At 59.2% G+C, this 23,395-nt stretch overlaps 1 protein-coding gene and 1 long non-coding RNA gene across 5 annotated transcripts; one reads left to right on the top strand and one right to left on the bottom strand.

Moving 5' to 3' along the window:
• Nucleotides 1–397: 397 nt before the first annotated feature.
• PPP6R1 (protein phosphatase 6 regulatory subunit 1) lies at nt 398–21,189 on the bottom strand. 4 transcript variants are annotated; one of them, XM_066271015.1, is made up of 24 exons: nt 20,580–21,188; nt 13,531–13,763; nt 11,873–12,059; nt 11,652–11,789; nt 11,492–11,557; nt 9,857–9,969; nt 9,655–9,768; nt 9,093–9,255; nt 8,847–8,999; nt 8,606–8,740; nt 7,997–8,061; nt 7,800–7,915; nt 7,618–7,703; nt 7,442–7,531; nt 7,194–7,291; nt 5,602–5,659; nt 5,358–5,524; nt 2,631–2,770; nt 2,363–2,543; nt 2,187–2,257; nt 1,991–2,072; nt 1,512–1,622; nt 1,356–1,427; nt 398–1,260 (listed from the first exon to the last, which is right to left on the bottom strand). In XM_066271015.1, exons 2-24 carry the CDS (start codon nt 13,755–13,757, stop codon nt 1,257–1,259), a joined length of 2,637 nt encoding a protein of 878 aa, XP_066127112.1. In that variant the 5' UTR covers nt 13,758–13,763; nt 20,580–21,188; the 3' UTR covers nt 398–1,256. The 4 variants fall into 4 exon arrangements, with proteins under 4 accessions (XP_066127112.1, XP_066127115.1, XP_066127113.1 ...); XM_066271018.1 differs by lacking the exon at nt 20,580–21,188 and adding an exon at nt 17,494–17,514; XM_066271016.1 differs by lacking the exon at nt 20,580–21,188 and adding an exon at nt 13,959–14,017.
• Nucleotides 21,190–21,573: 384 nt separating this feature from the next.
• LOC136329260 (uncharacterized) lies at nt 21,574–22,275 on the top strand. The gene is made up of 3 exons (XR_010730169.1): nt 21,574–21,779; nt 21,891–22,005; nt 22,101–22,275. It is a non-coding gene; the product is annotated as an uncharacterized lncRNA (long non-coding RNA).
• The last annotated feature ends 1,120 nt before the right edge of the window (nt 22,276–23,395 follow it).

The following is a 23,395-nucleotide window of genomic DNA, read 5'->3' as shown; positions in this document are numbered from 1 at the left end:
CCACTAGGGCCCCTCTGGGTCCACACCCCCCTGCACATCTCCAGGGCCTCCCACAAACACTTCCTGAGAGCATGTGCGCCAGGGAGGACTCCCTGAGAGGTTGTCAGCAGCCTGCGCCCCAAGGCCCCGGATGGCACCAGAACAAAAGCTTCGAACCCCTAGTCTGGTGAGTGCTACTGGTCTGTTCACTTCCCCCTGCATGGCAGGGACCTACCAGGCGCCCACAGCCCAGTCCGGCCTCCATGGCCACCTCCAACTACCCACTGCCCCACCAGAGGGGAGAGGCTCAGAGAAGAGTTTCCTGCAGGGCCACCCCCTGGTTGGGATCACGAAGGGGACCCCGGGAGACAGGGCCCCATCCCCCACATCCCAGAACTCCAGGTCTGAGCAACAGAAGTCGTAAACGGTCCTTTATTACTTATATCTGCAATACGAAACAGAAGCTCGCACGGACACACAGGACAAACGCACTCACACAGCCTGAGAGAGGGAGCTGGGACAAGGTCACTTGGCAGCTGGGCTGGACCCCAGACCCTCGGGTATTGGAGGGGGACCCCAGCTGGACCCCCGCCAAGCCCAGCCCCAGCGCCTGTGGGAGGCGCAGGGCTCTCATGAGTGTGTCAGGGCCTCATGGGAATGTCACGGGAGAGGCCCCCCCTGGACTAGAACCCCAGCCCCCAGAGCACTGCGGGCCGGGCGGGGCTCCTGTTTTCCTGGCCTGGGGGAAAGTGCAGGGTCCAGGGTGTGCGGGGCTGGGCAAAGGCACGGCCCCCACTCGGGCCCCAGGTGGGCCTGAGCTGAAAGGCCGAGTGTGGGTGTGGACATCTGCACCGAGCGGGGTGTGCCAAGGGTAGGCAGGATGGACACAGCCCCCTGCGGCTGTGCCAGCCCCCACTGGACCACTGGACGGGAAGACCCAGCCCTGCCCATGCAGGGCATGGCTTCCTGCCGGCTCTCCTCCCAACCCCTCTCCTCCCTCAACATACATATAATATATAATATAGGTCTCTCTCTCTCTACCCGACTCTATATCTTTATTCTAGGAGGTAAAACTCCATCTTTTCTTTTCTCAGTGCAAATGGGGTGGGTGGGGCCTGTCTCCCTGGCACCAGCCTCCGGGGAGTCCAGAGGAGAGAACATAAGGGGGGATGAGATGGGAGATGGGGGTACCAGGCTGTCTGGGACACCCCTGACCCTGCCCGGGCAGGGTCCACACACAGGACAAGGATCTGGCCTCCACCACAGCAACCAGGCAGTCACCTGGGAAGGAAGAGGGAGACCGGCATGAGGGGCCCACTGGCCCCCTCTCCACCCCCACACCCCTCCACCCCTCACCCCCAGGCTCTGATACTCACTGGGAGCCCGGGGACATGGGCCCACCCTGGGCAGAGCCATTGGGTATCGGAGGCGGCTGCAGGGCCTGGGCACTGTTGGGAGACGAGTATGAGAGGTCAATGCCCCCCCCCCAAAATGAACCCCACTCAACCAGCAGGAAGACAGCCCATGCTCACCTCTGGCTTTGAGGGAGTCCTGGGGGCTCTGGGCTCTTCTCCCCCTCCATGGCCTGGGGGAGTTGGGGGGCCCAAGGGGCTGGAACAGAGGTAGCAGGGTCTCTGGTTGCACTGTGGGCGGACCAGTGGGGTGACTGTCACTCTGATGCCCTGCGGGACACTTGCCCGCGGCCCGGGGCCCTCACACCCACAGGCCCCCAGGAGCTGTCCCAGCAGGACAGACGGTTTGGGATACAGGCTCTGCACACACCCTGTGCCCTGCTGGAAGCCCCCCTGGGCTGAGCTGGTGGCCCTGGGTTCTATGACATCCTGCAGGCACAGGCTCAGTCCTGGACCTTCAGCTGCTAGAGGCCCCAGGAAAGGGGCATGAACCTCGGGCGTCCCACCAGGGCCCCCTACAGTAGCTCAGGGGCAGAAACAACCCCAAGTTTCTGTTACCCCCCCCCAATAGCCCCAGCAGCTACTCCTCAGTTGGTCACCTGTCCAAGGAGCTGGGGGCAGAGCTTGTCCCTCTGAGGGAAGCCTGGAGGTCCTGGACGCTGACCAAGGCCTGACAGGGGGCTGCAAAAGAGAGGCCCACTCAGCCAACCCCTCAAGTAGCAGTGGCGGAGGCAGGGGCATGGAGGTGGGGGGGGTGGCAGGGGCGGGGGGTGGCAGGGGCAGGCAGCAGCTCACCTGAGGGCTCCGCTACTTGGCTGCCTTCTGAGGCTTCCTGAGGTGCTGAGGAGATCGCGGGGTCCTGGGACCTGGGAGGGGAGAGGGGCAGCCTGAGGTGGCGGCTGACGCTGACTCTGCGGCCCGAGGGAACCAGGACCCAGCCCCCGTGCCCCAGCCTGGCCTCCTGGCCTCACCTGAGCTGCAGGGTGCTGGGGGCTGCAGGGCTGGCTGGGCTCGAGGCAGGGAGGTCCTGGGGCACAGCGAGAGGCCCCTGTGGGGCGGGGGGCCCAGAGCACAGCTCCTGCTCCCTGGAGTCCTGTGGGCTGGTCAGGGTATCTGTAGGCACTGCATCAAAGGTGGCTGTCCAGCCGGAGCCTGGGGGATGGGTAGGGGCAGCAGTGAGCACGGCAGGCGGGCAGACACCTATGCCCGCTGACCATGGCCCTGCCCGTGTTCACCCACCAGGAGGCTGGGGGCCCGGGCTGGGGTAAGCGGAGGGTCCAGCTCTGCCTCGGGCCGCCTGGCCGTCTTCCTCCTCGTCCTCCTCATCATCCTCGTCGTCCTCGTCCTCCTCCTCCTCGCTGTCTGTGCTGCCTCCGCTCCTGCCACCAAAACCAGCTGTCACCATGGAGCTGGGGCAGGGCGGTGTCCCCACTGCCCAGCCACCCCCCGCCCGGGCTGGCCACCAGCAGCCATCTGTGAAGGAATCAACAGGCACAAAAAAGGGTGGAGGTGATGTGGGGAGGGGGGGACAAGTCAGTTAGGGCCTCCCGGGCTGGGCCCAGGGGGCTTCAAGACGCCCAGGAGAGTCCTGTCCCACAGGGGCCGGGTGGCCAGTGATACCGCCAGCACCAAGGGTGGCTGTCCTCGTCCCCATCACCACTGTTTCCTTGGCCAAGAACAACATCAGCATGTGCAGTGGCTCCAAAAATACTGCTGAGTGCGGACTAACATGTGACTTGAGACCACAAAGTCTGACCGGCCTAGGTGTCCACCCAGGGGGACAGCTGAGCAAATGCTGACCATGCCACCATCTTCACAGTGGGAAGGAACACATCTCCTTAGCATTGAAAGTAACGAGACACTCAGCAACCGGGGGACAGAGGGGAGCTTCTCGAACCCGAAAGGATTCTGCAAGGGCACGGGTCACGACGTCGGTGGCCAGGGAATGATGGCGTTTCTACACACTTGAGACACCTCAGAATGACAAGGAAACAGCCACATTCAGTCATATCCAAAAGAATACAAGTTAGGGATACATTTAACAAAGGAGCATAAAACTCACTCCGAAAACTACAAAACAGTACTGAGAGTTAAAAGTACCTGAATTCATGGAAACACGCCCCATGCTCACAGGCTGTGACCAAATACTGTCAGAACAGCAGCACCCGCACCCTGAGCGGCAGGCCCGGGGCCATCCCCATCAGAATCCCAGCCGGCTCTTGTTGGAACTGACAAGCTGATCCCAAAATGCACACGGGATCTCAAGGACCCTCAATAGTCAACACAACCTTGAACAAAGTGGCAGGAACCCACACTTCCTAATTTCACAACTTCCTACAGTGCAACAGTGATCAAGACCTGTCTGTCCATCATAGAAATGGACATCAGGACCAATGGGCCAGGAGAGCGGGAATAAGCCCTGCACACACAGTCAAATGGTGTCCACAAGGGTGCCACAACCTGCCCTGGAGAGAGGACCGTCCCTTCAAGTGCCACTGGGACAGTGGCATCCCCGCATGCAAGAATGAACTGGACCCCGCACAGCGCTCAGTGGATCGAAACCTAAGCGTAAGAGCTAACACCACCTTAAACCCACAGAAGCATGGGTGATCACGACCTGGGACTTGGTGGCCCCACAGCAGCACAGCCGAGGATGGCAGTGAACCACCCCTGCCACAAGGGTCTGCAGTGGCAGCCAGCAGGGGTACAGGGATGGCTCCAACCCCGCCCCTGGCGAGGGCTGTCCATGTGGCCATCCTCTCAGGATTCACACACTTGCCTGTGCTTGTTACAAGTCCAATAAAGAGGTAAAGCACTCTAATCCTCAAATCAGGAACCCTGGGGGCAAAGACTCAGGTGCAGGCACCAAGAAGCTGACGTGGAACAACTCCACATGGTCGGTGACATCCGAGCCAGACAGCATGGAGAAAAATAACAACGTTAGCACAAAGACCTGGTCTCAGCTGACTGACACGAGGCCAGTGAGGATGGCATGATTATCACCTGTCATTTTACCAAAATTAAGAGAAAGAGAAGCTGCTGGAACCACCATTCTGGGAACAACGGCACGACAGCTAACCCGGGAGCTGCTGTTTGCAGATGCACCTGGATCATGCTGTACCTGAAAGAGACCCCTCGGGTTCCAGCCACACACAAGCTGTTTCGCTATTCTTGTAGCTTTATCCAGTGTTTTTCAACCACCAGTCTGCAGGCCAGTCTACGGACCAGTCCATGAAAGAGTTAACCACCCTGATTGCATGAAGGTTATTAGACCCAACAATCCCAGTCCAATTCACTACATTTGGGGTGATTTCTGCCTTAGCAGCCTAGGAAATAATTCTCCTCTTTTCACTAGTTCCGAAGTGTAAACATCTTGAAAACCACTGTTGGCTCCGGCTGGTTGGCTCAGCGGTAGAGCGTTGGCCTGGCGTGCGGGGGACCCGGGTTCAATTCCCGGCCAGGGCACATAGGAGAAATGCCCATTTGCTTCTCCACCCCCCCCCCCCCTCCTTCCTCTCTGTCTCTCTCTTCCCCTTCTGCAGCCAAGGCTCCATTGGAGCAAAGATGGCCCGGGCGCTGGGGATGGCTCCTTGGCCTCTGCCCCAGGCGCTAGAGTGGCTCTGGTTGCGGCAGAGCGACGCCCCGGAGGGGCAGAGCATCGCCCCCTGGAGGGCAGAGCATCGCCCCTGGTGGGCGTGCCGGGTGGATCCCGGTCGGGCGCATGCGGGAGTCTGTCTGACTGTCTCTCCCTGTTTCCAGCTTCAGAAAAATACAAAAAAAAAAAAAAAGAAAACCACTGTTAACCCATCAGAACTGGGTTCCTAACGCTCACAACTGAAAGTCCCCTGACAAATATACACTCCATTCCCCGCACACTTCTCCCTCACACAGGCCAATGGGAACTGTTCACTATGGGCCCACTGCCCCACCAGGCCACGAAGCCTGGAGAGGCAGGAAGGGACTCACCGCAGGCCCAGGCGGGCTCCCCTGGCCAGCTGGCTGCCCTGCCAGGCGCCATCCTCCCCGTCGGACTCCCCAGAGCCTGGGCCCTCCTCCTCCTCCTCCTCCTCCTCCTCGTCATCAAACTGCTGGATCCTGTCCTTGTAGCATATCTCCAGCAGGTTGGCGTTGGGCTGCAGGGGCAGGAGGGTGGGGTGAGTGGCGCAGCTCGCAAACCCCCCCCCCCACCAGAGAACAGGGCAGCACTCACGTTCTCATCATCAGCATTGAGGGAGAAAGTGATATTGGCTGTCTTGTCAAAAGGTGCACTGAGAGGGAAGCAAGACAGTGAGGGGAGGCTGGGGGGCCATGGAGGCACAGGGCAGGGGATGTAGGGGGATGGGGAGGCGGGGGGGGGGGCCCTCCAGCTTCTTCTCTCATGCATGTACCCTTACTGTTCACAGCTGTGCCTCTGCCAAACCCCCACTCGCTCACCTCTCTCTATATGTAACCCAAGTCAACACTCGTGATATAGTCACGTCATGGGCAGAGCCTGGCAGAGCTGAGGTCCCTGTCCTTGCACAAAGGTGCCCAAGGGGGCTTTGTGCTGCAGGAGCCCCTCTCAGCTGTCCTCCCACCTGACTCTAAACCACACCCCTTGGGTGCTTGTGCGCACCCCAAGGGCCGGCTGGGCCCCCATCAGCCCACTGCCCCATCCACCTGGGGATGCGACAGGCTCCTCCCGAGCAGACTACCTCTGCTCAGCAGGCACAGGGCACACAGCGCTTCACCAGCACGTCCTTCAGGGGCCCTGCAGGGCGCGCTCCATTCAGAGCCCTCCAGACCCCTCAGCCCTGAGGTGCGCACGAGGAGACTAGGCCCACACAGGCAATCTGCCCTGGGCCAGGGGCTGACACTACACAAAGCAGGCTCAGAACAGAGGCCCCTGGATAGGCAGGCAGTGAGAAAGCCGTGGTGGCCACGCCTGCCCCTGATCCGGTGTCCTCTGTGCTCATTCAGTGGCCACCCGCCCTTCGCTGTCTGCCTGCTGCTGTCACGAGCGTGCCTGTGCAATTTATAAACTGTTACTCAATTTTCATTCTTTTCTCTGACTGTTCAAGTAACAGAGCCTGTGGCAGAAAATTCAGAGGATAAAAAAGAATGTTCACGGCCACAGCACCAGAAGTGATAATGTTAAAATGCTATTGCAACAAATGGGCACAGCTGACCACTGAAAGAGATATTGTGGTAGTGGCTGGGTGTGCCGTGGACTAGAGTGTCATCCCAGTACATCAAAGTTGGCAGTTTAATCCCCGGTCAGGGCACATACAAGAACCAACTGGTGGAACAACAAGTGGATGTTTCTCTTCCTCTCTCTCTAAAATCAATTTTAAAAATAAAAATCACCCTGAGCAGGCAGTGGCGCAGTGGATAGAGCATCAGACTGGGACGTGGAGGACCCAAGTTCGAAACACTGAGGTCGCTGGCTTGAGCAAAGGATTATTCGCTCTGCTGTAGCCACCCCCCCACTACCGTTAAGGCACATATGAGAAGCAATCAGTGAATTAAGGACCTGCAACAAAGAATTGATGCTTCACATCTCTCCTTTCCTGCCTGTCTATCCCTCTCTCACTCTATCTGTCACAAAATAAGTAAATAAATAAATAAAATAATAAAAATCAGTAAGTAAAAAAAATTCTCATTGCCCCAGGCCTCTGGAAGGGAAAAATTCTCATTGATCCTGGCCTCTGGGCCATTCTGACCCTGCACAAGCTGGTCCCACACAGTCGCGCAGCCCGGGAGGGACTAGGAGGGGTGGTGGGAGCCCGCGGCAGGCAGCCTCCCACAGAGCGGCACACTCACTTCACGCTTTCCTCCTGCTCCCCAAACTCCTCATCATTGAAGCCGAAGTGGTCGATGAAGGCTGAAGTCATGCGCTGCATCTGGAAATCCACGAAGGCCTGTAGGGCGGTGGGTGGTGGTCAGGGGCTGCTGGCTGGTGGGGCAGGGCAGGTGGGCGGGGTGGAGGGTGGGGCTGGAACAGGGGGCAGGGGGTGGGACGGGAGGGACAGGACTGGACCTGGAGGATCCCGCAGTCCCCACAGCCCCACCTGCTGCAGCACGGCCTCCTCGGGGAAATTGAACTCCTTGAGCCGGTCATCCTCGTCATCACTGGAGGAGTGCAGGTGGTGGGTGTTCACCTGGGTGGGCAGGGGGCAGGGCTGTGAGGGCCCGTAGGTTGTGGGGACCCCGTGGGGACAGGGAGCTGGGACTGCGGGGGCCTCACCAGGTCCACCATGTTCTTCTTGTTGGTCTCGGCCAGGGGTCCTGACACGAAGGCCTCCCACTGTTCCTGCTGCTCAGCTGGCAGCTCTGTGCAGTAGGTACAGGGACAAGGACAAAGACATGAGGAGGAGGCCCTTGGCCTCCACCAGCCTCCACCCCCCCAAAAGCAAGCCGCCACCTCACCTTTCAGCAACTGCCCCAGCTGCTCGGCATTGGGCCCCTTGTCCACGTTCTGCACCAGGGCGTTGGCCACTCGCGTCAGGTGACCCATGTAGCCTTTCCGCGGGCCCCCCGCAGACCTGGGCAAGGGTGGAGGCCAGAGCTGGATACAGGCCACCCACACACCCGCCCCCACCCAGAAGGAAGGCGGGGACACTCACTGCACACGGTCGTTCTCCTCCCAGGCTGTCAGGATGCGCTCCACCAGACGGCACTGCTGCAGCAGCTGGGGGGGGGGGGGGCAGCAGCCAGGTCAGCGCTGCACCCCAGGCCCGGCCACCCATGCACAGAGCAGGAAGGAACAGAGGCAGCCCCCACCGGGGACCCGCAGCCCAGCCTTGGGCCTCCCTCCGAGCGTGCAGCACACCCTCAAAAATGGCCCACACACACCCGCCCCTGCCCCTCTGCGCTCTGCTCTGCATCCCCAGAAACATCTTCAACCTGTCCAGTTCCCACTCAATCTGGACAACAAACCCCACGCGCCCCACTGCATACTCCTCTCCGAGGTCCTGGGCCACATGCAGGGCATATCCCCGTCTCCCCCAGTACCGTCACCCTGGGAGAGTCCTTCCCAGGACACCCACCGCCTCCCAAGCCCACCAGGTCCCCCCACCTGCCTGAACGTCAGCCTCTTTTCTCAGACATGACCTAAAGATGACTCCAAGCCCCCTATCCCCAGGACACAAAGTCACCCAGGACAGGCAAGCAAGCAGTGGATGCAGGGCAGAGCCCACCCAGGGGGCCAAGAGGTGGCCAGAGCCTCAGCTCACATGTTTCACGACTGGGTTTGCGGCAGGCATCTCAGGGCTGCTGTCAGAAGGGGGCCCAGTGCTCAGCATGGCGCTCACACACACCTCCACTTGGGTGTGCAGAAAGTTGTTGAACACGTAGTGGAAGAAGAGGTCCTGGGGAGGATATGGTGGGCTGACACGGAGAGGCCCCAGAGGCCCTGGCCCACTGTCCCCAGCTGACCCCATTCCCACCCGCTGCCCGAAGCCCCTGCCCCCGCACCAGCATGGTGTTGGGCACATCCAGTGCCAGGAGCTCCTGGGTCAGGGCCGCATCGTTGGCAGTCAAGGCACTGGCCAACAGCTTGACCACGTGTAGCCGTGTGTTGCCCAGCGGTGGGACCAGGGTACCCCACGTTGTGCACAACGGCTCCAACTGCAAACAAAGAGGAGGTTCGACACCTAGCCCCCTGCTGTCTGGGACCATGGAGCAACCTTCCCTGTCAGCCTCCCGGCCCGCTTCGCCCACCTCCGGTGGCTCGAACAGGAGCTGGTGGAAGCAGCTGAGCCGCGGGCACAGGGCATGCAGGGTGCCCACGCTGGACACAGCACTGTCGAGCGTGGCCTGGGCCAGGAGCTCCAGCTGCCCATCCACACTGCTGAAGAAGTTGTTCACGATCACAGACTCGGACCTGTGATGGGGAGAACAGGGGGCGAGGCGAGCTGCCCAGACTGTGAGCATGTGTGTGCGCAGACCCCAGCTGGAAAGGAGCGAGGACCTGCTCCCAGCCTGGGTGCGCGGCCGCACCTAGGCAGGGTCCGGGGCTCTAGGGTAGAAGCCTCAGTGTCCCGGGAAGCAACCTGCCTGGTGGACCCTGGAATCCAACAGCCAGCTGGAAGCTATGGGCAGCTGACCTGGCCTCAATTTCATCAGCTGTCAGATGGGCACAGGAGGACCCTTCTCCAGCACCGCAGTGACCACTGTGAAGTGGTCACCACTTGGGGAGGCTGTGTTCTCTGAGCCCCACCCCTGCACGGAAGGCCAGGTCCCCAGGGAGTCACAGAGCCACCCAGGGAAGCAGCCCCCTCACCGTGGCCTCCTGGGCTCCAGCAGGGTCAGCAGCACCTGGATGCCACTGACCAGGACTGACGGGTTCAGCTCCCCCTCCAGCATGTTGCTCAGGAGCTGCTCAATCGTCTCCTGCCTGGGGTGAGGGGGGGGGGGGTCAGGGTAAAGGGCCGGCCCCAGGCCCCAGGAGGGCCCCCCCGCAAGGGCGCTGCCTAAAAACCCACTTTTCCAAGGTGGCCAACAGCTGGTCGGGCTCCGGGCTATCCTGAACTTGGATCATCTGCTCCCGGCTTAGGCGGATGATGTCACACAGGGACTGGGACGCATTGGAATGTTGCTGGGAGGCAGAGAAAGAGCTGAGGACCATAGCCCGGCCACTGGGTCCTCCATAGCCTGGTGTCGGGACTCTCATGAGTTGATCACCTGGCCCCAGCCCTTAGGGACGAGGAAGAGAATGGCAGACACAGGCACACAAGTGCCAAGGGAGAAAGCACAAGGCATCAAATATGGGAGAAGAGAGATGGCAGAAAAAAGGAACCAAGGAAGGCTTCCTATAAAAGGAGACATCCCACAGAAACCCGGTACTATTCACAGTAGCCAAAGAAAGGTTATCCACCAACTAGTGAACAGTAAGCAACCGTGGTCTGTGCACAAGCAGAACGCTCCTCAGCCTTAGAAAGGGGTGAAGCCCTGACACACTACAACACAGAAGCACACAGAACATGGTGCTGAGGCAGAGGCCAGCCAGGGACCACGTGTTGTGGGACTCCATGAATACAAAAGGTCCAGAAGAGGCAAACCCAGAGACAGAACAGAGGCTGCCTGGGGCTGGTAACCATGAGGGGAGTGAGAGTGACACGTGACAGGCACAGGGTGTCGTGTCCTTTTTGGAGTGTTGAAACATCCCAACACCAACGTAGTGACGACTGCACGTGTGAACAAACTGAAAGCTGCTGAATCCCACAATACAGGTGGTGGGCCGTACAGTACGTAACTTATTCTCAACACAGCTGTCGCCAAGATGGGAAAGCAAGAGAAAAGCCTGACCAGGCAGTGGCACAGTGGATAGAGTGTCGGACCAGGACGCGGAGGACCCAGGTCCGAGGTCACTGGCCTGAGGGCAGAGTCACCGGCTTGAGTGTGGGATCATAGACATGACCCCATGGTCGCTGGCTTCAGCCCCCCAGGTCAAGGCACATATGAGAAAGCAATCAATAAACAACTAAGGTGCCACAACCATGAGTTGATGCTTCTCATGTCTCTCCCTTCCTGTCTCTCGCTAAAAAAAAAAGAAAGAAAACAGAAAAGAAAAAAAGAGAAGGAAAAAAAAAGGACACAAGAAAGCAGAAGCAAGTGCTGAGTCTAACCCAACAGGACCCACGCGGACCTGGGACCCATGGGCAGGCCCAGGACCCACATGGACACCTTCACCTCTCTGCCACAAAGGCCTGGGTGGCCATCTCCTCCCTTCCCCTTATGACAAGCGCTAACTACACCTGTGGCTGGCGAGGAGCCGAGGCCCCATGAGCTGTTGCTGAGGTGGATGCGGGCCCCCAGGTGGACGCTCTGAAGGACAGCGAGGCTTGTCCAGGCGCAGAGTCAGCGCTGGAGGGAAGGAGGGGACAGCGCCTGGCAAGGGCAGCAGTGAGCTGCAGGGGACAGAGACCCCTAGACCTGCCCCTCAAAGGAACACAGGCCAACTTCCAGGCTGAGAAGAACGTCCTGTGTGTAAGAGCCCCTTTCTGTTCTGTCCCTGCATCAGTGGGTACAGATGCGAGCACGCATGGCTCCCAACGCTGCCTTTTGTCATCCATTTCTCCACGAAAAAGGGAAGGGCCTGGTGGGTCTGGGACACTCACATTGTCATCTTTCGATGGGTGGATCTGCTCGATGAGCCGCTGGACAATCTTCTCCTCGTTGAGCCACTGCAGGAGAGAAAGGAGGCGGAGCTCTGCTCATTGCCCCCGCCCCTGGCAGGCCCCACCACTCACACCTGGCCCTGCCCCTCGGGGAGCTCACATTGACCACTTCCTGCCTCAGCTGTGGCCGCTCCACGCAGGTGAGCAGGCGTAGCAGCAGGTCCATGATGGCTGAGGTGCCGATGTGCTGCAGTAGCAGGTCCACGAAGTCGTCCTTCTTCCGCAGGAAGGACACAAGCTGGGGGCATGGGCAGGTTAGCCGGCAGGCCCCGGGCGGCCCGCCCACCCACCCCTTGCAGCGGTGCCCAGGCCAGCGGGCACCTGGTCCGTCTTGCGGTTGATGAGGATCCCCATGACCTTGCTGAAGAAGCTGGCCAGCAGCGGGTTGAGGCAGCCGCTGCTCTGCAGGAAGCCATAGAGCCGGTTCAGCAGGGACTCGTCAGCGCCCAGGGCGTCATTGATCTGGGGCACATCTGATGTCAGGATCTCGCAGGCTACACTGGGGTACCTGGGAGGGGCGGAGCGGCGGCTGTCATGTCCGGAGAGGGAAGTGGGTCGGGGGAGAGACAGGGAGCACGGAGCATGCCCTCACCTCCATCAGAACCACCGCGCGGCAGTCTGCCCTGCTGACCCCCACCACCAAGCCTGTCAACACCGGCCTGGGGTCACCCCAGCCCTGGTTACCATCAAAGCTTGCCCTGAACAGTCTGTCTGGGTGATCTCTCCAAACCTCAATGTCACCCCTTACATTCTGCTCCATACACTGACTTGAGGGCCGCCCCATCCAGCAGGCCACCCAAGGCCCTGGGTGACAACAACCTGTTCAAGGTGCCTGTGAACCATAGGGACCCCAGGGGCCAGAGGGATCAGGTGTCAAAATAGAGGCTCCCTCAGCATCTCCCTGCTTCTGTGAGCCGGAGCCCAGTCCTCTGGGCCCCTGGACACTGTCAGGGGAGGGGGGTGATGGACAGAGGTCAGGGCAAAAGGCACATGGGAGCAACTGTCTGATAGAGAGATAGACATCAGGAGGCACGGAGGACCCGACCAACCCTACCAGAAGTCTCTGCGACCACCTCCACTGAAGGACAAAATTTTACAAAGGACAAACCGAAGGTCAGCCCTCAGCCATGCACCCTGTGCAGGCCTCCGGGGACAGGAGACACAGAGCCAGCCCAAGGTGAGGGCCGCACGCCTCTGCAGGGTGAGGGGGCAGGGCAGAGGGCGGCACAGGGAACAGGGAGGAGAACCCAGAGGAAGCCTGCATCTGGCATGCACCATGCAGGGCCCTAGAAGGGCAGTGGAGACCAGGGAACGCTGAAGTGCCCAGTTATGAAGACAATTCCAGGTGTGCCCCCAGCAGGGCCCTGCCCGCCTGGCCCCCAGCACACCGCAGGGCCCTAAGCACCCATGGAGTGATGGAGGGAGGGGCACAGGTCGGAGAGCAGGGTCAAGGGACATGCCAACTCTGCCTACAGCCGTGCCCTGTGCTCCTGGCACCGTGTTGGGCACAGACAGATCTCACCCCACTCATATTCCCAAACAGGGAAAGTTAGAAGAGAATCACAGGTACAAAGAGGCTGTCTGGGAGGAGAGCACCTGCTTTAAACCACGGCAGGGCCTGTGGGCCATCCCCCAGCATCCTGGGCTGTGACACCGTGCTGTGCTTGGCACAATATCACCTGGGGGGGGGGGCAGGCCGTGCACGGGGAGCTCTGCGTGTGACTGGTTATGGCAACAAAAATCCAACTGAAAAAGCACCAGTGGGGGGCAGGAGCCACTGAAATGAGACTGCCCAGACGCTGCCAAGAGCCCTCCATGTTCCTCCCCTGGAGGCCACTGCCCAACCCCGTGATAAAGGTGCTTTTAGAAAGCTCTGAGGGTGCTCTGGAGCGCAGGCTGTGGGCCGGCAGCTGGTCCCCCGCCCCCACCTCAGTTTCCCGTCCCCATAGGCAGTCATGGGACACAGTAGGCAGGCTCACTTGTAGCGCAGCCGCTCCTCGCCACTGGCCGGCGGCTCCTGGGTGACCCAGGCCACCATGGCCTGTAGGTGCGGTGGCTGCAGCAGGAAGTCCAGCAGCTTGCGGTTGACAACCTTACACTCCTGCAGGACGTCCTCCTCATCCAGCAGCTCGGGCAGACTGAGGTCCTCCCGCTCCAGCAGCGTGTCCAGGTGTGAGCTCGTGTGCAGGTCAAACTTCCAGAACATGGCGCCCTGGGGGCAGAGGCCGTCAAGCCTGGGCCCGCCAGCCCATCCCTACCAGCCGCAAGTCTTCCTGCCTGGTCCAGAGCCCCGAGTTCCAAAGTGTCATGTAACACCTGAGGCCCACTGTCCTGCCCAACCCTCCACCCCTGGGGCCAGGAAAGGCCCCTGTATGTGGACCCACAAGGCCAGCAAGGGACAACAGACCTGCGCACAAAGCCACCATGGACCCGCCCCAGGAGGGCCTGTGTCCACTGTCCCCACATCTGGGCAGGAGCCTCCTGGGCTGGGGCCAGGGCTGTGCTCATCCCGGAAGCCCTGAGCAGACTCACTTCCTTCTGTATTTGCTAAACACATTCAAGTGCCCCATGACAGCCAGCATGCGGCCACCAGTCGACCCAGCCAATCAGCACGTGGTGCAGGGTGTGGGGGGGCGGGCAGAGGGAAGTGTGTGCCGTTGCCTGGATGCCACGCACACATACACAAACATACCCACCCCTCCCTGCCCACAGCCCAGGACAGGGAAGAGGGAAATGGGGGTGAGGGGAGCTCCCAGAACAGCCACTGACAGGCCTGAAGGAAGCAGGACAGACAGGGTAACCGGATCAGCGGGGAGGACGGGCCAGCTCCCACTGCCAGCAGTACGGTGTCCTGGCTCCAACCCTGCATGCCTGGCTGTGGCCCAACCCACCTGGCAATGGTAGGGGACCGGCATCAGGAGCATTTCCTGTGGAGCACTCACCAGGTGCTAGGTGAGCCCAAGCCCGGGCCACATGGACTCCGACATCCCCCCTGCCCCCGCCCCGAGCCCTCAGGCCCCTCAGTGGGTCCAGACCACCGTCTAGAGCTGCCCTGCCTCCACAAGTCTACCACACATGGGGCATGGTCCCCACAGCCCTGTCTGAGGGGCTGCCACCACCGGCACACAGAGGATGGCCCACGCCCGGGTGAGCCAGGGCTCCACAGCACAGCACAGGCACTGACCAAAACTCACACTTGTCCCTTGCCTCATGAAGACCCCCTGAGGCAGAGGCCACCGTGGACAAACCGAGAGCATGAGACGGCCCTCCTGGCAGCTGCAGACCCGCAGACACCAGTCCCTCTCCTATGATGCCCTCAAAGTCTTCTCTGTTGCACGCCACCCCAGCCACGGACAGTGCAACAGCCACGGACAGAGCACTAGCCCCAGGAGAACGATGCGGACTCAGAAAGCTACTGGGGCGGAGCTGTGGGCGCAGGTGACCAGCCTTCTGACCCTCGATCCATTCAAGACACCAACGCACCCAGCTGTCCTTTCCAGCCTCTACCAGAGCCTCAGCCAGCCCCACCGTCCCGGTGACCTGGCTTTGACTGGGAACAAGCGGCTGTGGAACAAGTGGCTGTAAACTCGCAACAACCCTGACAGGACTCGTGTCTGTTCCTCAGCCCTGGTCGACCAGCCTGAAGGTGCCGTGGAGGGACCGGTCCTGTGCACACGGCCAGCCAGAAGGGGACAGAATCCTACTGCACAGGGACTCACCCCAGCCCTTCAGTCCCCCCCACATTCAGGCCACTTTAAAAAAATGTACTGATTGATTGTAAAGAGAGATATTGACTCGCTGTTCCATTTATCTGTGCATTCCCTGGTTGATTCCTGCATGTGCCCCAACCAAGGATTGAACCTGCAACCCTGGCATATCGGGATGACACTTCACATCCAACTGAACTACCCGGCCACCCGGACCAAAGCCCCACGAGGACCTCTCCAGTCTCCACATTCAAAGCACCAAGGACCCCTGCCACCTCTACCCCTACCCGGCCAGCATGTCCACTGTCTCGGTAACAATGTGTGTGCACCGCATGTGCCCCGACTGGATGACAGAACCACACAGAACCTCCCTCAATGGGCTGCTATCAGCACCAGGGGACAGCACCTAGCACGGGACCTGGGCATGCACACCTGAGCTGTGTGGACCTGGGATCAGAGCTGTTCGAGGCACTTTGCTGCCTGGAGCCACAGACAGCAAGGACCTCGGTGGGAAAATACCACCTGTTTCTACATCAGAGGCTCTCGAGTGGCAATCAGGGGACCAGGGAAGCCAAGAGGCCACCGAAACCGTCATCGAGGACCACACACTGTCTGACTGTATGACTCCATCCACAGAGACAGAAAGCAGATGAGGGGTTTTCAGTAGCTGGGGGTGGGGAGGTCAGTGATTGCTAATCAGGACAGGGTTTCCTTTTGGAAAAAGGATGTTCAAAAAACTCCTCTGAAAGTTCTAAAATCAATTACCGACAACTTTGCTGGTCAGTTACACCAAAAAATGCACCGTGGTGACGGCTGCAAGCTGTGACTGTACTAGGAGCCACTGAAAACACGCACTATAAATGGGTGAATTGGAGGTGTACAAGTTACAGCTCAACAAAACCGTTACCAAAACAAACAGATCCCAGGCTGCCGAGCGCATGCAGGGGCCAGGCTGGGCTCCACGTCCCAGTCACCCAGCGCTGCCCGGCTGCCAGCTGCCCACAGAGCTGGGGCACGTGAAGGCCCCGCCCTGCAAGCCCACCCACCCCGGTTCCCCGTTCCCACGTCCCCGCCACAGTTCCTAAGCTAAGTGGCCACCCTCCCCCCAGGGAAGGGGGGCAGGATAGGGCCCTGCTAACTCTGCAGAGAATCTGTGTACCCGCACAAAACACCTTGTAACATATTAAGATGACAAAGTGGAGAACTGTTTTCACCCCCGTTTGAGAGATGAATGATGCAGCCCGCAGGGAGGAGCCCAGAGCCCCCTGTCCTGACTAGAGTCCCACCCACTTCCAAAGCACGTGGTTAGAGGGTGCAGGCTACACCCGGGCCCAAGTACCCCCCACCCCGCCTGCTTGACACAGCAGGTCCAACCTCGCTCCCAAAGCTGGCTTTCCAGAGAGCACAGTTGGGGGGTGGCTGCAACCAGACAGAAGTGGGGGGGCTGCGTGGCTGGGACCATGGATCCAGGGGCCTTTCCACCCAGCTGGCCCCTTCAATTCTCATACCCTTGGGTCGCCCCTCTGAAAATCAGGAAGCTGCAAAAACCAGATGCAACCGAGTGGTGGGTGCTATCCCACCCAGAACAAGGCAGCAGGTAAAGGACTGGGAAAAAGAAAAACACAGGAAAGAGGGAAAGAAAAAAACTGCCCCACCACAGACTCTCAAATCATTACAGCCCCAAGTCCTGCTGGTCCACCCCATCCTCTCACTTAGTGGAACTCGATGGAAGCTCTGGGAACCGACCTCACAGGACAGACGGGTCTCCTGACTTGCTAACGGTTACACGGGGCCACCACCTGGCACCCGGGAGCCTCGCTTCCAGTCTGCGGCATGGGGGCCACCGCTGGCCAGGAAGGGCCACACTGTGTGGACAGCTGGGTCAGGTGGGGAACAGGCCAGAGCTCAGCAGAGGCTGGCCCCGTCCGGTAGCAGAAGGAAAGGGGACCACCATGGCCCCAAGTGACAGTGCTAAAAACAGAGCAGGGCTGCAGAGAGACTGCCCCATCTGCCTGAATGACTCAGGTCATTCAAATGCTCTGGCAGGCACCACACTGCCCGCCACCCCCACCCTTGTCAACTTTGAGCAAACTTCAAGAAAACGGAAGTGACTGCCACTGGTTTTTAGCGACAGTTTGAAAACCAAGACTGACTGCAAACGGAAGGGGAAGCTGCAAGTAAGAAAGGAAGCCATTAAGCACAAAAGCACCTCTCCCTCAGGCTCTGCATCATCACCTCGGGGTCCTCGCCTCACTTAGCTGTACGGTGGGGTGCTCAGGCCTCCTGCCCCGGGGCTCAGACAGGGCCTGACCGAGGCTCCAGGAGCGTTCCCCCTGTCACTGCCGCCGCCACCATCGTCCACACAGCTCCACCTACTGGGTGCTGTGGGCAGATCCTTCATCAGACTCCTTCCCCACCTGCCCTGGCCCCTAAACGCCCAGAAGTGGAGGTCAAGGGCGCAGAGGCCTCTGGGAGGGCCTCCGGGATGGCCACATGTGGTACCCTGAGGCTCAGCACAGGCTCCAGTGTCTGGAGAGGCTGTCTGGGACCTGCTGACCGCTGCCACCCTTTGCCATCACGGGCCATCAGCTGCACTAATGAGACACAGCCTAGGTGAGCCCCAGGAAGGGAAAAGCTAGGGCGAGTCAGCCTGCCCCCAGCGCCTCGCAGGGCCAAGCAGGTCAGAGATCAGGGAGACCACCCCCCTCGGGCTCCCCCCAGCCCACTGTCAACAGTAAAGGAGACGGGGACTTGTGAATCCCAGGACGGGAAGATGGTGATGGTGGGACCCTGTATGCGTGCGGCCATAAAACCTAACCCGCCCAGCAAGGCAGGCAGTGAGAAGCCCATTTGGATGAAAAGGCCCGAGAAGAACATGGCCAAAGTCAGGTGGGAGGTCGGCCTGGGATCTGACTGTGGTTCAGGGAAGCCTGGGGAGGGGGTCCCCAGTTAGGCGAGTCACCCTCTGACCCCAGAGCAGACTCTCCTGAGGGAGGCAGCTGTGCGGTCCCACCCCAGGGAATGGAGGAGCCAGGGAACAGCAGAGACTGGGCACCCCGGGGCCAAGGACCAAGGAGGGGTTCGGAGCTCACTAACAGGACAGTCTCCATGGTGGGTCATGGGTTCAAAGGGAAAAAGAAAAAGAACAGCGAATAGATTGTGAAACGGCCCTTGGGAAACACAGAGGAGCAGCGTGTGACAAGATGACCCGGTCAGGAAGGCCTCAGTTCTAGTCCTGCCTGTCCATCCAAACTGACATCTCAGTGGCCTCAGACCAGGGATCTCACCCCATTGAGCCTCAGTGCCTTACATGGCTTGGCCTTGAACGGAGGGCATGTCCCCACCCCCAGTGCTGGGCCGGCCTGGGAGCAGGGGTCACCAGGAAGGCTTCTCATTCTCACCAACACTTCCAAGCCTCTCTAACCTAACCCCTGGTGGCCACCCGCATGGCGCTCAGCACTTCTAGCACACCTGACTGCTCCTTGGCAGCCCCGCCTCTGCCCTGGCTCAGTGACTTTTTGCTCCTCGAACCTGACTAGCTCCTTCTGGGTCTTTCAGGCTTCAGCGCAGACACCACTTCCTCCAAGAAGCCTCCCCTGACTGCATGAGAGGCCTGTTCCACACTTCCACAGGTTCCGTGGTCACCTTGTGACAGCACAGGAGGGCTCTGTGACAGCATTTGCCTGTTTGGTCACCTGCCTCCCCCACCAGATGCTCGTTTCCCAGGACCTAGCAGAAGACCAGGTCCTCAGCTAGAGATATTTGGCGAATGAATGAAAACTGAAGGTCACCTGGCCACAGATCCTGAAAATAAGTTGTTGGGGCTGAGGAGTTGGACAGTATTCTCCCCTAGCAGAAAGAAACAGCAGATGGCCCAACAGAAAGGGCCAAAAGCACAAAAGTAAATAAAGATACACAAAAGTAAGTCAAAATACACAGGACATGGTCGCTTTTCAGTAGAAATGGAGCAGACAGGCCAAAACTACATCACACCCAAGCAAGGCAGCACATGCAGCCACCTGACACACGGGTTGTGGGCTCTGTCCCAAGCTCTGTAGGATGATCACCAGCATCCCGGGGCTCCAGCCATCAGCCAACAATAGCCTCATATCACAAGCTGTGACAACCAAAAATGTCCCCAGCCAATGAAACTCCTACAAATAAACAATCCCAAACCAAACAGTAAGCCTTAAAAACACTACCTACTTCTGGGGCCCTGCATTCTGCTCCAGGCATCTACAAACACCACACACACACACACCCCCACACACACACACCACCTGACAACCTGACTTCCTGCGCACAAAAACGCCCCTGCAGGAGGGTGGTTATGGTGACACCTGCGTCCTCAGTATAGAGGTACAGGTGTGTCAGAGAGCAGCAAGAAAGACCCAACCTGGCCACCCTCCATGACCTGGACCAGCCATTCTTTTGCAATGCGCGTCTGAGTTCCCAGCACACAGACCGCTCCCGATTCCCATGTTCACATATGTGTGCGTCCTATTCCTTCCACAGGGATGGCCCTTCTTCCCAACACCGTCTGTCAATTCCTCCCCAGCCTTCCTAGACAGAAAATCCGACCCATCGAGCCTGTCTCACCAGTGCCTGGGCGCTGGGCCTCCAGCAGCAGCGCCCTGAGTTACCTCTATCCCACCACTGGTCATTGTGACCAGCTGTCCAGCCTGGGGCAGTCTCCCAGGGCTGCCCCCCCCCCTCACTCGGGGCCGTCACCAGGCTCCCGCATCTCCCAGAATGGGACCGAGGGGTGGCTATTGCTCTACAGAAGCACCTCCCCAAAGGGTCAGCTCACAAGAAACCCGAGCCGCAGGGTGGCAGAGCCCAGTCAGGGTGGAGGGGAGCCCCACAACCCTCCTGGAGTGGTCCCGAGCCCAAGGGGGAGAGTCAGACGCCATGGAGTCGTTGCACAGGAGACAGGGACCCAGGGGAGCTGGGATGTCCACGGAAAAGGGTCTGAGGTTGTGAAGGGGCAGAGAAGGGAGTGCCGTTGAGTCCCACGGGACAGACAGGGGAAGGTGGGGTGGGGAAGGGAAAGCCAAGGGGCACACTAAACAAGAGGCTAGAGGGGCATCCACGGGGAAGGAGGTGGGGTGGGAATGACATACAGGGGAAATTGGGGGGGGCGAGGAGATTTGGGGGGTCGAAGGGACGAGACAGGGGAAGCCCCAGAAGGAAAGAAGGGGTCTGATGGAGAAGCGCTTAGGAGACAGACACAAGGGTATCAGGCGGGGCTGAGTAGCCAGGACGTGGGAGCGGGACTCGGGGTGCCCGGCCCGGGGAAGGGCCCTTGGGCGGCCGCTCACCTGCGTAGGGGGGCGGCGGCGGCTCTTCGCACTCGGGGCTCATCGGGGCGCCCACCCCCCGCCCCGCCGCCGGCGGCTCCGGCCCTGCTCAGGGGCCTGGTACGTGGGGCGGGGGGCGTCGGGGGCGGGGGGAATCTCGCGGGGGCGCAGACGCAGACGCGGCGGCCGGGGCCGAGGCTCGCGCACGCGCCCTCAGGCCTATGGAGGGGCCTTCGCGCGCCGACTGCCCGAGTTTGAGGGGGTCAGCGCCGGCCTGGCTGCGGGCAGGCGCGCGGGGCCGCCGGCGAGAGCAGAGCGAGCCCGACCGGGGGACTGGAGGAGGTCAGTGGGGGTCGCGAGGCTCGCTCAGGCCCTCAGCGGGGAAGCCGCCCCGTTCTCCCCGGCCCAGTGGCCCCCGCAGCAAAGCCTAGGCCGGACGCGGTCTCAATGGGCCGCGGTGCTGAGCGGGGACCGACAGAACTCAAGGCCCACTTCCTCCACCGCTCCCTGCCCGACACCGGCAAGGTCTACCGGCTTTGCAGTCAGCTTCAGGGCCTCCTTCACTCGGCTCCGTCCGCCACTATCCCACAATCCCCTCAGCGCAGGGGAACGTAGGAGACCCCGCCCTCCCGCGGTTGTCTCGTCGCGCGAAGGCCAAGCTCCTGGGACGGCAGTACGCGTGCGCGCGCGGAGCTCGGTCTCTCCCGACCCCGCCCACCCTTGCCTCAGATGCGCTTGCGCCGGTTGATGCCAACAGACTCCCCGAATAAACCCAGGCAGCCCAAATGCGCAAGCGCCGCTGCACAACCGGCGTTCTCTGCGACTCCGTTCCAAATCCCAAAGGGGATCCTGCTCCAGGATTTTCCTCTATTCATATTCCTTTTTTTTTTTTTTTTTTTTTTTTTTTTTTTGCTCCAGGGCCCGGCTCCCGGGTAATCCTTACCGGGTTTCTCTCCAACCAGGGCCAGGCGCTTTTGTCCCCACCCAGTTCTTTCTCGACGCCTTCCTTGGCTTCTGGCCGGCTTCAGTCCCACCACCAGGGTTTTCCCAGGCCGTCCTTACCTAACCAGTCGCCGCACAAAGAATACTTTAACAACATCGACTTGGAAGGGTTCTCCCAGACCTTGTATTAGTACTCAGTAAGGTCCCATCTGGCTCTGAGCCTCAGTTTCCCCAACTTTCACAACTACCCCTTGCCCATGTTCCAGGCCCACTGCAAGGGTAAGAGGAATAAATTTTTATAAGGACCGAACTTTTCTATATTTTTAACGTGCAGTTACCTTTTTTATTTCAGGGACATTTTATTGAATCATGTTCGACTATCTTTTCCAGTTCTAAGGTTTCTCTTATTTCAAGGATGCCAATTATGCGTTCATCTTTCACATCTGTTAGCTTCTAATTGCCTTAATTTTTGTGATTTCCTCTTGAGTTCACTTGATTACAACATGTGAGTAGTTTGATTTTTCAGCCGTGTTTTGATTCGCCCTTGCTATTTCCAGTGTATTTTTTGCATGTGATTTCTTTTTCCCGTTCTTGTATCAGGTGGCAACCGCTGAGTGACAGACAACCGCAACCTCAGTGGCATGCGTCATGCTCACAGCCTGGAGCTGCAGGAGTGAAGGTTGGCAAGGAGAGGTCTGTGCTTGCCCAGTGCTGTCCATGACCAGGACAAGGGTGTTTCATGCTGGGGTGAAGTAGCATTAGCAGCAAGGCTATAGCCACTTTCTGTGACTGGCTGTCATAGTAATAAAGGTGGCTGGCATTTGACCTCCAGTTCTTGGATCCCGTAACTATCCTTCCATTTATCCTGAAAATCACTGGTCCCTCCAAAATCCCAGGAGTACAAATAAATTCCACGGGAGAGGAATTAGGCTGGTATCAAATGGAGCTACGAAACCAGGACATAGGGCAGAGAAGCTCCGCTTCAGAATTAGGCCAGGTTTGATTCCTAGTGTGTTAATTTGGCCATGGATTAACAACCGTAGGCTCAGCTCCCTCGTATGAAAAATGACAATGGTCAGGACTTTCGGTTGCAAATGGCAAAACCTCCTTTACCTAATCTGGAAAGCAATTTTTCCCCATTGACCTGAGAGAGAGGGAAGGAGAGAGGGGGGAAAAACATGTTTGTTGCTCCCCTTATTTATGCACTCATTGGTTGATTCTTTTTTTCAATTTTTTTTTATTTGAGACAAAGGTAGGTGACAGAGAGGGAGAGAGAAAAAACAATTTGTTGTTCCACTTAGTTGTGCATTCATAGTTACATTCCTTCTGTACCCTGCCTGAAAGGGGATCGAACCCACAACCTTGGTGTTTCCAGGGGAAGCTCTAACCGACTGAGCTAACTGGCCAGGGCTCATTGGTTGATTCTCGTCTGTGCCCTGACAGCAGCGCAAACCTGCAACCTTGGCTATCCCGGTGAAGCTCTAACCAACTGAGCAACCTGGCCAGGGCCTGAAAAGCAATTTATTTAAAGGTGAAAATCCTTCTTTTCCCCCACCCCCACCCCAAATCTCTGAGAAGTCTGGAGAGAAGCTTCCGTGTACTGCAGTTGGAAACCAACCCCCCACCCAGCCAGACACATGAGCCTGAACCACCCCAGCAGCACTGCAGCCATTAGAGCACATGCTCCCACTTTCTCCTGTCTGTAGCTCTCCAGCGGGCTCTGATTGGTGGGGCTAAAGTCACATGATACACCCCCCCCCGCATGGGATGCTGGGAAAGAAAATGGCTTTTGGATCAGGGCTGGTGGAGTGGAGCGTAAAGTGGGGGTTTCCCCAAATGGAAGAGGAATCAGTGAGGGTGGGTGGTGAAGAAAAGGAATGGGTGTGCCCCACACT

Source organism: Saccopteryx bilineata, chromosome 3 (assembly GCF_036850765.1).
Source record: "Saccopteryx bilineata isolate mSacBil1 chromosome 3, mSacBil1_pri_phased_curated, whole genome shotgun sequence".
NCBI classification, from domain to species: domain Eukaryota; kingdom Metazoa; phylum Chordata; class Mammalia; order Chiroptera; family Emballonuridae; genus Saccopteryx; species Saccopteryx bilineata.
This window is presented reverse-complemented; position numbering and strand designations above follow the sequence as displayed.

What these genes read in the sequence shown, in the direction of transcription:
- PPP6R1 (XM_066271019.1), bottom strand. Translation starts at nt 13,757, where the DNA reads ATGTTCTGGAAGTTTGACCTGCACACGAGCTCACACCTGGACACGCTG. An exon ending in GAGGAGCGGCTGCGCTACAA is followed by an intron (nt 12,060 to 13,530) that starts GTGAGCCTGCCT and finishes CGCCCCTCCCAG; the next exon opens with GTACCCCAGTGTAGCCTGCG. An exon ending in AGAAGAACATGGTGGACCTG is followed by an intron (nt 7,532 to 7,617) that starts GTGAGGCCCCCG and finishes CTGCCCACCCAG; the next exon opens with GTGAACACCCACCACCTGCA.